The sequence below is a fragment of the Tiliqua scincoides genome, chromosome 9 (genome assembly GCF_035046505.1).
Source record: "Tiliqua scincoides isolate rTilSci1 chromosome 9, rTilSci1.hap2, whole genome shotgun sequence".
NCBI lineage: Eukaryota > Metazoa > Chordata > Lepidosauria > Squamata > Scincidae > Tiliqua > Tiliqua scincoides.
In genome coordinates this window covers 11,851,850-11,864,623 of record NC_089829.1, presented here as the reverse complement: position 1 = coordinate 11,864,623, position 12,774 = coordinate 11,851,850, and the positions used below count along the sequence as shown (strand labels likewise).

Below are 12,774 nucleotides of genomic sequence, written 5' to 3'. Positions count from 1 at the left end.
GTGCAGATGGAAGACAAAGCATCCTCGCCCCCCCCCCCCATACTTCTCACTCTGAGCTTAGGGCTCCCAATGGGGGAGAGGCTGGCCTTCCATTATGTCCTCCACACGCCAGTGCTGTGGCGCTGACCCATATTTTGTGTGTCCAGGCAATGTTTTTGTGCTCGTAATGGCGACAGCCCAAATTGTGAGAGCAGGGAAGGCCTGTCCTTGCTAGAAACGTAGCATTGAAGGACACACCCTTTGGGGTAAGGGGAGGCTTGTTCTCCCTCTCTCATAACACTCTAACTTGGGGGTGTTCAATGAAACCGATGGGCCAGAGATTCGATAAGCAGCGAATGTATGCAGATGGGACCTAGGAACTCACTGCTACAAGGTATGGCAATGGCCACTACCATATACGAAAGGAGAATTAGGCAGATTAATGGAACCTCCGTGTCTGGAAGCACTGTATCTCGGTATTGGATGCAGAGCAGGGAAGGGCAGTTGTTTTCATTCCCTGCTTCCTGGAAGTGCCTGACCGATAATGCTCCCAGGGATTAAATTGGGCCTGTTGTTGGTTCTTCGCTGTGCTCGCTAAATAGAGCCTCCATGGTTGGCAACTTTCAGTCTCAAAAGACTATGGTATAAGCCTACAGCTCCCAGTATTCCCAGGCGGTCTCCCATCCAGGTACTAACCAGGCCTGACCCTGCTTAGTTTCCAAGATCAGACGAGATTGGGCATGTGCAGGGTAACAGTTGCTGCATAGAGCCTCCATATTCCAAGATATTATACCTTTGAATACCAGGTGCCGGGAACAGGTGGCTGTTTCTTCAGTTGCTCTGTTTGTGCTTGCAAAGCACTTTGTGGATGAGATCCTCGCCAGGTAAGTAAGTTGCAGATGGGAAAGACGGAGGCTGAGAGGGAGCAGCTTGCTAAGTGAATTCATGGCAGAGGCAAGATTTGAACCGGATGAATCCCAGGTACAATAAGAACATAAGAACAGCCCCACTGGATCAGGCCATAGGCCCATCTAGTCCAGCTTCCTGTATCTCACAGCGGCCCACCAAATGCCCCAGGGAGCACACCAGATAACAAGAGACCTCATCCTGGTGCTCTCCCCTACATCTGGCATTCTGACTTAACCCATTCCTAAAATCAGGAGGTTGCGCATACACATCATCGCTTGTACCCCATAATGGATTTTTCCTCCAGAAACTCGTCCAATCCCCTTTTAAAGGCGTCTAGGCTAGACGCCAGCACCACATCCTGTGGCAAGGAGTTCCACAGACCGACCACACGCTGAGTAAAGAAATATTTTCTTTTGTCTGTCCTAACCTGCCCAACACTCAATTTTAGTGGATGTCCCCTGGTTCTGGTATTATGTGAGAGTGTAAAGAGCATCTCCCTATCCACTCTGTCCATCCCCTGCATAATTTTGTATGTCTCAATCATGTCCCCCCTCAAGCGTCTCTTTTCTAGGCTGAAGAGGCCCAAACGCCGTAGCCTTTCCTCATAAGGAAGGTGCCCCAGCCCCGTAATCATCTTAGTCGCTCTCTTTTGCACCTTTTCCATTTCCACTATGTCTTTTTTGAGATGCGGCGACCAGAACTGGACACAATACTCCAGGTGTGGCCTTACCATCGATTTGTACAACGGCATTATAATACTAACCGTTTTGTTCTCAATACCCTTCCTAATGATCCCAAGCATAGAATTGGCCTTCTTCACTGCCACCGCACATTGGGTCGACACTTTCATCGACCTGTCCACCACCACCCCAAGATCTCTCTCCTGATCTGTCACAGACAGCTCAGAACCCATCAGCCTATATCTAAAGTTTTGATTTTTTGCCCCAATGTGCATGACTTTACACTTACTGACATTGAAGCGCATCTGCCATTTTGCTGCCCATTCTGCCAGTCTGGAGAGATCCTTCTGGAGCTCCTCACAATCACTTCTGGTCTTCACCACTCGGAAAAGTTTGGTGTCGTCTGCAAACTTAGCCACTTCACTGCTCAACCCTGTCTCCAGGTCATTTATGAAGAGGTTGAAAAGCACCGGTCCCAGGACAGATCCTTGGGGCACACCGCTTTTCACCTCTCTCCATTGTGAAAATTGCCCATTGACACCCACTCTCTGCTTCCTGGCCTCCAACCAGTTCTCAATCCACGAGAGGACCTGTCCTCTAATTCCCTGACTGTGGAGTTTTTTCAGTAGCCTTTGGTGAGGGACCGTGTCAAACGCCTTCTGAAAGTCCAGATATATAATGTCCACGGGTTCTCCCGCATCCACATGCCTGTTGACATCCATAACAGCCTGTTATGCTGTTGACAATGAAGCATAACTTTTCATCCCTGCATCCAAATTAAATAACTTGCAGTGCGATCCTGTACATACCTACTAAGAAGTCCCATCCTATTGAGTGGGGCTTACTCTCAAGAACATGCATGTAGGATCACCGCTTAGGAAGGATCATTTGCATTGTGACAACGTTCCATGTTCAGCCATTGAAAAGGAACCCATTCTGAATCTGCGCACCCTGGAGCTGGAGGGGGAACACCCCGTCCCCTCTCTGATCTGTTGCCCCGCAAGATCTCCCTCTTTGAACTCTGCTGGTGGGATGGCTGACACTGTTGGGATGGTCCCATGTTCTGAACAGGCCCCCAAAAGTTTGTCTGGCATTCCTTGGGAAACGTCTTTCCTTCTGCCCATCCCGTGTCAATTAAATAATCAAGTCTTTTTTGCATCAGCTTTCTTGGTACACTGACAAAGTCTAATTAATTGCTGTTGTGAAACAATAAAGTTACCATTTTTTTTTTTTAAACTTGTGGTAACTTTTAACAATACTGGGGTTGGCCTCGGTCAGCAGTGACTAGTCAATAGCCCTTTCAGTCTCTGGCTCCCGCCCTGGAATTCCAGGATCAGCCTCCAGTGACCAAAAATATTTCTGTTGTCCTGCCTTAAAGCCAAGGAATGGCGAGGATTCGAAAGCGGAAAAGCTACTTCCTGGAGGAAGCCTGTTTTGCGGGAGGCAGCAGTGCCTGCTTGGACTGCGTGTCCAACTCTCAGTTGCGTTTTCCAATTCACTGTGCCCCCCCCCCCGGCTGTTGTCGAATTCAGAGGCCAAGCAGTCCTTGATTCTGTCCTTCCGAACAAACGACAACTCAGTGAAGCTTATAAAAAGCTGTGTTGGCACTGACTCTAACTTGAAACTTGGCAACCTGTGGCCACGGACAGTTGACAATACTTGACTGGTTATTTGGTCGGCATGCCCAACTTTCCTCAAATATTTGCGCAGATGGTTGCCTGGCTGTTGGAAGAGAGAGCTCCTTTTAACCTTTCCCATGGATTTAACCTTGCCATGGATTAGGAACCTTTTTGGCTCAAACACTACCTTCTCGCTCTTTTTCCGTCTCCCCTGTGGCACAGTCCCTCACCACAGGGGCACATGTGTGAACATGGCAACCACATGGACGTAATCAATCGCATGAGTTTTCCCCATTCGTTGGCACCCTTCCCAGTGTGGGGAAGTCCTTTATTTCTCTTTTTTTCTTTTGTGGTACAATCCCTCACTGCTGGAGCGCATGTGTGTGCGTGGCAACCACTCGGGCAGGTCTTTCTTCCCGTCTGACCAGCACCCTCCATTCCTGGTGGAATGCTGAATGAGTGTGGAAGGCCATCTCTCTGTTTTCCTGTGGCACAGTCCCTCATCTCTGGGGCACGTGTGCACATGGCAGCCACACAGGCAACCCTGTGTGTCTTTTTCTCACCCTGTTGGCTCCCTCCCTTTCCAGTGGAATGCAACTTGGTCAGGGAAAGAGCTACTGTGTCAACCTTGCCCATGTGGTTTCCAGACAAACGGATGCACATTGGCAGTGGTCCCTTGGAAGCAGACCTCACACTGCTGTATGTGAGCGGAAATGGGGGGGGGGGGTTATTTTTCCCATGGGAAATGGGGGGGGGGTTATCTTTTCCTTCATCTTTCTCTGTAAATCCAGTTTCACGCCCACCTTTTGGTGAAGCCCTAATCCCCAGTCTCTCATTGTAACCAAGCCAACAGGCATCACAGCTTCTTCTCCATTTTGTCCCAGCTGCTACATACCCTCACTTTCCTCTGTCATCTGCATAGTGTCAGTTTTTGGCTTGCATGCCTCTCGGGGCAGGGATCTTGTCTTCTCAATGCTTGCAAAGCACCCTACCCAAGCAGGTGCTAAAGAAGTAATTATTGATGATGGTGAGGATCGACTTGTCCCTATCCAGTCTCCTTGATCTCACATTGGGAGATAGCGGCCCCACAAACAAATCTGGTTCCCTGAGCATTACCAGTGGGTCCCAGTTGCCAGCCCAGAGAGATGTACAGTGTTTTACGGAGCTGCTCTGGGTTTACTTTGGAGGAAGTGGGGAGGGAGCTGGCCCACCACGTGGCATTCCTCCCTGATGTGTCCTCCCCATCCCAAAATAAATTGAGTTGGTGCCCATCATTCTTGCATGCAGCTGTACCTGCTTTGAATAGATTTTCCTATTTAGGTCAGGGAGGGGATGGAGGTGAAATGCACCAATTTCTGGCAAATTGCCTGGTGCTTGTGTTTTGCTATGACTTCTGCAAAACTGTATGGGGGCAGTCGTGACTGCTCTCACCCTTCTGTGGCTAAGAGGCCGGTTGCTCAACTAGCTGGAGAGAGAAGTGGGCTTCAACCTAGACCCCCGTTTCCGAGTTAGAGGTAGGAAGCAGAGTAAAACCCGTGCCAGACTGCGCGTGTGCTATCTCCCTATATCGGCTGCAGAGAGAAAAGTCTGCTTTTCTCTACGGATTGCAGTCTTCTAAGCTGGTGGGACCTTGTGGGAATCAGGGTCTTAGATGAGATACACCCCCTTGGGCCTGACCCAGCAGGATTCTTATTCAAGGTGGGGGGGCCAGTCAATGACTATTTAGCCATGAATTGCTTCCAATTGAGCCTCCATATCCAAACGTACCTCCATATCTGGTCTATCCAGGAAAAGCAGTTAATGGTGCAGTGGCAGCAGGGGAGGCGATTGGGTGGGCTTGGCACCTTGCCTGTGGTGTTCCCAAAAGCAGGTGGGAAGCTGGATATTGGGCATTGAGCCTCTCGGAGCCAGCACAGTATTTTCCTGAGGCTCTCGTGCAAGCGTGCATTCACAGTGCAAGCCTGGAGTGTTAGTTACACTTCAGCTTTCAAACAAACTGGCAACTCCACCAGGAGAGCCAAAAATTGACCTACTCTCTTGCCTTCGCTGACTGATGCAATACAAACCAGGAGCAGGTTGGTCTGCTTGGTAAGTTTGCCCATCTGGAATCTGAGGCCAGTTATTCCCTTCTAAAGTAAATTTGCTTAGTCTGTGGATTTATTTACCCTCGTCAAGACAGCTTAAATGTTAAATTTTAAACTGCTGCACTTGCTGCAACCGGAAAAATAAATTGCACGCGATGCTACAGAGCCGTTTCAGCGCCAGTCACTCTTGGAGGTGAGGGTGTGAGCTCCCTGAACTGAGTGACTTTCACCACCTGCCTTTCAGAACGATGACTCAGTGGACCCCTCGGAGGGAAGGTAGTTCCTATTTACATTAGGTAGATGGTTGTTTTGATATGCTCCTCTGTACGCTGGTCATTTCTACAGCCTCGTGGGGGACTGCAGTCTAGAAATAGATGGAAAGGAGGTGATGAAAGGCGGGAGAATGACGGGAGGGTCAAGGAGGGAAGGATATCTGATTATTATTGTGTGCAAATTCTTAGCCTTAGGTGTAGTGGATTAAAGGTACCCATGAATAGCACCAGTTGCTTTCTGAGTAATTTTGTGTCTCAGCTTTCCAATGTTTGGGGACCTCACTACTAGGAGGACACCCCCCCCCCCCCACAACACACACACACCATTTGAAATTGGCAAGATTGTTTCTGGAGGTAAGATGCTACTGGTCTCTTTCATTGCACTTGGGTGCTGCTTTTCACAGTACGTCACAGGCTTTTCTCTTTTTGTCGGTCTAAGGCAGCAGTCTCCAAAGTGGAGACCTTTGCGCACCAGGAATGTCTTCCCCGGCGCAACCGGCACTTACCGTTCCGGCACGCTGGTGCTCTTCATGTCCCCCAATCAGGACAACACAACGCTCTGGGCAGTCACATCTGCCTGTAAATCCTGGGGCAATGCCCGCTGGGGCGTTGCACCACAGATGCGATTGCGTCATCCCGCTCTGGATACATGGAGAGCCATGGTGTGCCGGAACAGTAAGCTCCACTCGTGGAGCAGGCGGCACCTCCTGAACCTCGGGTCCGACCCCTGGGCTGGTGTTTGTAGGAGCCTGGTCTAAGGTATTTTATATGCTCTGATGGGCCCTGGCTGGTGCGCGTAACTGAGGAGCATTCCATACATTTTGGTGAAAACCAGTTAAAATGATTCAAGGAAGGTAGCTAAGCTGGGTAGAGTTGTCACTGGGTTGGATAAGGCCTGCCAGTTTTCTGTCTCAAGCTGCTAGAAGGTGGTGTGTTTTTGTTCTTGAGCATACATGCGCACTGCACAGATGGGCTCACGCTGTCTGGGCTGCAGGGTGTCACCAGTGCAAGAGCCAGTGTGTTCAAACTGTTGGCTGCAGGGGAAGGCTGGAGTCCCCAGAGGAGGTCCCTTGCTCTGGGGGAGACAGAAACCCAAAATCTGAGCTGAGAAGTGCATTTCTGGGCCCCAGGCTGCAGCCTTCCCACGTAGAAGTAATTTCAGATAATAAGCGGGGGAACCCTCCTGCAACCGGAGCGCTTGAAAAGGACCGGGGTGTGTGATTATTTCCGAGCCCACTGTGTCTTTTCCTTTGTGTCTTGCCACAATAACTCCCAGAATGCTCTGCTTTGAAGCCTTGATGTTCTATATGTGTATCTCTCTCTCCCCCACCTTCCCTCGGTGGTGTTAATATTTAATATTGTACCCGCTGGGGCTGAGAAAAAGCAGGGGGAGGATCGACCTTGTTGAGAATCCAGAGATGCAAATGCTCTTTCTCCAGCTGGTGGAAGGGGATTTAGGATGTAGGGGGAGAGCCTGGGTGGAGAAAATGTCTCTCTCTTGCTGCACCCGAGCAGCTAGGATTAGGGATATTCTCTCTCTCACTCGGTCTTGCGCATACATTAGAAAGAGGCCTGGCACATGGTGCGCAAAAGCACAAGGCACTTTGGGGGCTCCCTGATCATATTGTCTGTGCCAATGTTGGGCTTTGTGTCATTGTCCTTAGGACCAGTCTGCATCCGCAGTTTGGATTTTTGCACCGAGGAACACAGAATTTCTGCAACCCTCTGAAATGCAGAGTTGAGCAGACTTGTGTGATTTCTTTGACCCGCAAAGAAATTGTTTTGCACGGTTAGGGTCTTATTTTGTTAACTGTGGCAAAAGGGCATGGCAGCTGTTTGGGTCCTGGAACCCCACAACCAGAATTGCTGGAGTTTGACTGCAAAGCAGAAAGTTGAGATGTTTTAGGAAATAGGATTCTACTCAAATTCGGCTTTCTGCTGTCTTGGCCTAAAGGCAGCCCTATGTAAAATGTAGAGTGCATGCTTGAGATATGTCACTAGAGAATGGAAGGGTTAAAAGGGAGATGCATGCAGATGGAGGGGGGGAGGAGCTGAAGTAGGAGAATACCCATTGGGAGAGAAGGAAAGTTTTGGAGGGTGCAGAATCCCAGGGGCTGCCTGAACCTGGAGTCTCCACGATCGTTGTGCTACCTGCACATTGCAAATGGTTCTCAGCGCGCCAGGAGGTCTCGAAACCTCAAGTGTTGAGGGTTTTTCTGTGCTAGAGATCTCTTACATTCTGAATGTGGAATAGCTGTGGATTCCATGCAATGGTGGCGGATCACAGGGGCGGCGCATGACCATGAGAAATGATGGATGTGTGGGATGGAGAATATTGCCGAGATAGTTGGCAGGCATTTAGCACTGTTCAGACAGTCCCAAAGGGTTCTGTCTCCATTTGGATCTAGTCCATTGCTTTTCTTGCCTTTATACATTTATGAGGGAAGCTCTTTTTGAGGTCATCCATCTGCCAGGGATAAACCTGTGTGTGTGTGTGTGCGCGCGCGCGCATGTTGCTGAGGATTCTGGGAAATGTTCTGTAATGAGCAAGCAGTGTGTGTATATATATATATGTGGGGGGGGGGTTGCTAGGTAGGCATGTGGGGGCTCCACCATTGCTCACTGTGAACCCAGAACACTCCTGACAATTTGTACATTGAGCGGGGAGGTCAGCAGTGGCCAAGCTGTCTTTTGATTGTCTGCCAGTCCCAATTAACTCCTTGAGGAGCCTGTGAGAAGCTTCCTAGCAACCTCTGGCAGTCTTGGGAATGTGGCTTGAAAACGACAGAACTTTTGTTCATGGGGCAGCCTCTCCAGTGACAGGCCAGGCTCTGGTGCATGGTCAATCCCTGCATGCTGACTTGATGCACAAAATAAGCAGACTTCATCACCAGTTGGCAGATGTCCCGCAAGTAATGAGTCCACATGAACAGTGTTTACCATGTGGTATCTCAGTGGGCACACGGGCATGCTTAAGGGAGCTGGATGTCTGTCATCCCTGCCCATGCAGTGAAGATGTTTTCACATATCCCCACACAATCGTAAATGGGAATGGGGAGGGTTTGTAATACCTTGGGACTGATGCCCTCTGTGTCAGATTATCACTTAGGGCACAATCCTAACCAGCTTTCCAGCGCTGACATAGCTGTGCCAATGTGGGGTGCATTGTATCCTGCAGTGGGGAGGCAGTCACGGGGGCCTCCTCAAGGTAAGGGCGTTGGGACTGCATTTTGGCTAGGTCAGTGCTGGAAAGTTGGTTAGGATTGCATCCTTAACTGATCAGTTTTGTGCCGTCTTCTCCCCCTTCCTCCATAACTCTCCCAGAATCAACATGGGCACCAAAATCTCTAGGAATCAACCCACAGCCCCCCAATGCCATGTGCTCGATGGCTCCCAGTCAGGGATGCTGTCACAGTCGCCTGCCCTGATCAGGGGTTTGGACTAGATGACCTCGAAGGTAGCTTCCCACTGGAATGTTCTGTGAAATACCTTGTTGGCACTTCCTTGGGGATGAGCAGAAGCCCTGCCTTGCATGTGGAAGACGAGACCCCTACCTGAAGCACCAGGGTGCTCCTGCTGGCCAGAGACGCTGCTGCTAAGCTAGACTGACGGACACACTGACTCTGCGCAGAAGCCTCTAACCTTGGATGTCGCAGTTTCCTCTGCATTTTGAATAGCTGATGCCACCTTTGGAGGGCTCTGTTGGAAGCTCAGCCCTACTGCAAGGGCACGGTGTCTGGAGGGGTGGGCATGCGCAATATTTGTAGGTTATTCCTCCAAATGGAGTGTTGTAACCCTTTCCGCATACCAGATGGTTAGAATGTCTCCAGGTGCAGCTTGAAAGAGGCACTCTAGAGAGATTTGCTGCTTGGACTCTGGGCATGTGCTCTTGCAGGATTTACCTGCGGCCAGTGAATCTGGAGCGTGTGACCTGGGGCTTGTGCTCTTATGGGATTCATCATCCAGACTCTTCCCATATTACCTGCGGTGGTCTTTGTCTGGGGCAGCTGATGGAGGTTGCAGTGGGGTGGACAAATTACCCTGGAGAGTGACTGGGAGGGACACACATGATGCGAAAATTGTTCATGGCCTGGAGAGAGATTTGTGTGTGTGTGTTTTTTTTCTCCATCTGCCCTAATTCTGTGGAACTCATTGCCACCCAGTGAAATCCTTGGGTCATAGATCCAGGACAGGTAAACAGCAGTACTTGTTCACACGGCATGTGATTAGCTGATGGAACTCACCTTTCCAAGTCATGGAGATGGGTTGCTATCTTCAACAGCTTTTGGAAGTGATTCTTGAAGATAGGGTGGGGCCATTAGCTATCCATGGTAGCTGTGTGGAGCCTCCATGTTCAGCAGCAGTCTACCCCAGCACTTAATGCTGGCGAGCAGTCGCTGAAGAGCACTGTTTCCCTTGTGCGCTGTTCCTGGGCTTCCCAGAGGCATCTTGTTGTCTGCTGTGGGGAGCAGGATTAAAATGGGCCAACTTTTGACCAGATCCCCTTCTGTACCTTTTGGCCTGTGCAGTTGGTGCTAGCAGCCATTACACAAGGTGAGGTGTGGTTTCCTCAATCCTGGGAGCAAGTCCTTCTGTTTACAATGTCCTTCTTTTTGCTATGGGTGCCTATACTGAATGGAGAAGCCAGACCACTTTTGGGAATGCATACAAAATACATAGAGTGTGTGTGTGTGTGTGTGTAAACACAAATGTATGTATGTATTGAAAGCTGCAATTGGTTAGCTGATGCAATGCACATGCGAAAGGTTTTAATTACAGGTGTTAACATTTGTCTCTGTGTTAATCTCTTGGCATTGGGGAGAAGGCTAGTTGGAGCCCCACTTCTCCCCCTGCCACCATGACAAGCTAGCTTTCTACAATCAGGCGTTTTAAACGTAGGTTGGAGAAATATTCTTGCACTTCTCCCTTCACCTGTGCTCCACAGTGGTCATCTCTAGTTATGGCCCAAGACCAAAGGCACCTGAGGTGTCGGGGCTTATATGGGCTCCCCTCACCTTACTTGTTGATCTGCTAGCCTCTACGCCTTCCACTCCCTGGATTGGAAAAGGAAGAGGAAGACAAAACAGAAGAGGAGTGGGCTAGAACGTCTTCCTTTTCTTGTCCAGGAAATGGGAGGAAAAGTGGTGGAGGAAAGGGGGCAGGCAGAGGGGTAAGTGCCCCCACCAATCTGTGGCCTGAGACATCTGCCCCAGTCGACCTCATGGATGGGCCAGTCCTGGCTGTACCATCTGGCAGCGGGTAACGGTTTTATACTGGACCATCGATGGACATGGCTAAGCTTTTATGTAAAGCAAAAATCAGGTCCCCGCCCCGGGGGGCTTACAGTCTAGTTGTTGGGACGTTGGAGGTGACAGATGGAGGCAGGAGGGAGCCTGCATTTCAAAGCCAAGAACTGAAATTGGGGGGGGGGGGGTGGCTGGTGCAGCCAGTGTGACTCTGAGATATCTGGCCCACATAAAAGGGGAAGGTGCTCCAGAGGTGGGAGAGAGCAGAATCAGTTGTCCCTGTACCCCTCCTGTTTGTGCCCACAAGAAGGCTGGCTAGGTGGTGCAGGCCTCTCAGTTGCTTGGCAGCCCTCCTCCTGCTTCCTCCCTTTTACAATTGTCCCTGTGTGTGTGTGTGTGTGTGTGTGTGTGTCAAGCTCCCCCCCCCCCCCCCCCGCCGAGGGGGCTGGCCGTCCCATGCGGCTTGGCTGTGGAAAGCTCATGCATGGAGCAGGGACAAGTCAGCTGTATGGTAATGGAGGGGAGGGGAGGGGCAGGGCCAGTCCCCTCTTGGTGCCTCTCTCATGCCTTTGTCTGCCGTGTCGCCGCGCCTCACTTTTCCCCCCCTTGGCGCTCTCCCATGCAGAGGCTGGCCGGGACCGTGTTCGCACGCCACCAGACAGCAGCAGCAGCCCCGGCATGACATCAGGGAACGGGAGCTCTGCCTCCAACGTCGCCGGCACCGCCCCCCAGAACGGTGAGAACAAGCCGCCCCAAGCTATCGTCAAGCCGCAGATCCTGACCCACGTCATCGAGGGGTTTGTGATCCAGGAAGGGGCTGAGCCGTTCCCGGTAGGTCCCGCCCTCCACACCCTCGAGGGCTTGGGCAGGGGGTGGGTGTGTGGGTTGGGGGAGAGCGAAGGGCCAGGAAATTAATATTATTTTATCAGATTATCTTCTTGCTGCTCCCTTGATGCTGGAGTTAGGGGAGACCTGGGGAGGGGCCCGGGGAGGGAGCAATAGGACAAGGCCCTTGGGAGCCACTGTTGGGGCAGCTGGCTGGCACAGTGGTGGGTGTACGGAGGCACTGAGGCTCTTTGGCCGAGGAGGGCGATGAGACTGCGCTATCAAAATTCTCAAGACCGGAGTGCACACAGGGCTTAGTTCTGAATTGCTCTGTGCTGCTGAAGCAGGCTGATTGAGCCAAGTCTGCATTTGGGCCGAGAATGTGGCATCTCTAGGAGAATTCCTCTTCTGCCTGAAATCTTGGGAACCTCTGCCAGTCGCAGCGCTGACTTTGACGGCTGGACTCTGGCATGGCAGTGTTGCGTGAGATTGCCCTTGTGTGTGACACACCAACAAGCGACTGCTCCCCCATCAGCCTGCGGGTTAAAGACCACGAGCAAAAGGCAAAAGGAGATGGGGTGCACATTTGCCTTACGATCTGTGGCTCATTCAAGATCCGCCTCACCCCTCTCTGGCCTCCTTCCAGGTGGGGCGCTCTTCGCTGCTGGTGGGGAGCCTTAAGAAGAAGTATGCGCAGGGTCTCCTGGCCGAGAAACCCCCACAGCAAGACAACACAACCACCACTGACTCCGAAATGGAGGATCCTTATTTGCGAGGTAGGCCTGGGTGTGAGTCTTCAGTGCCAAAATGAGCCCCCAGGAAACAGGTGGCAAGAAGCAAGGGCAAGAGGGGGTTGGAGCTTGTGCAGAGGACCATTCCCTCCCTTCAAAGAACATCAGCCTGACCCCACCTGTCGAGGATGGACGGGTAGGGAAGGCATGACTTAATATTATAAACACTGCATCTTTTTGAGGGTCTGTAGCTCTTCCAAGGCATTATTTGTACACCATACAGCAGCCCTATAAGGTGAGAATAATCATATTATCACCATATTGCCTCTGTGGAAGATTTAAGGAAGAGTGACCTCGGCCCTTCTGCCCACACCTGGCAGCCAGCTAGCTTACCTGGTTGACAGTAAGCCTGTCGCTAGCTGTTAACTT

At 51.0% G+C, this 12,774-nt stretch overlaps 1 protein-coding gene and 1 pseudogene across 4 annotated transcripts in view; one reads left to right on the top strand and one right to left on the bottom strand.

Annotated features, from left to right (window-relative positions):
* The window catches only part of PHC2 (polyhomeotic homolog 2), a 71,967-nt gene that overhangs the window by 54,754 nt on the left and 4,439 nt on the right, over window positions 1–12,774 (top strand). For all 4 annotated transcript variants that reach the window (XM_066636845.1, XM_066636844.1, XM_066636843.1 and 1 more), the window contains 2 exons: window positions 11,415–11,620; window positions 12,261–12,390. In XM_066636845.1, coding sequence (XP_066492942.1) covers window positions 11,415–11,620; window positions 12,261–12,390 — 336 coding nt within the window. The remainder of the gene's footprint in view (window positions 1–11,414; window positions 11,621–12,260; window positions 12,391–12,774) is intronic.
* On the bottom strand, window positions 627–746 carry LOC136660880 (5S ribosomal RNA; annotated as a pseudogene).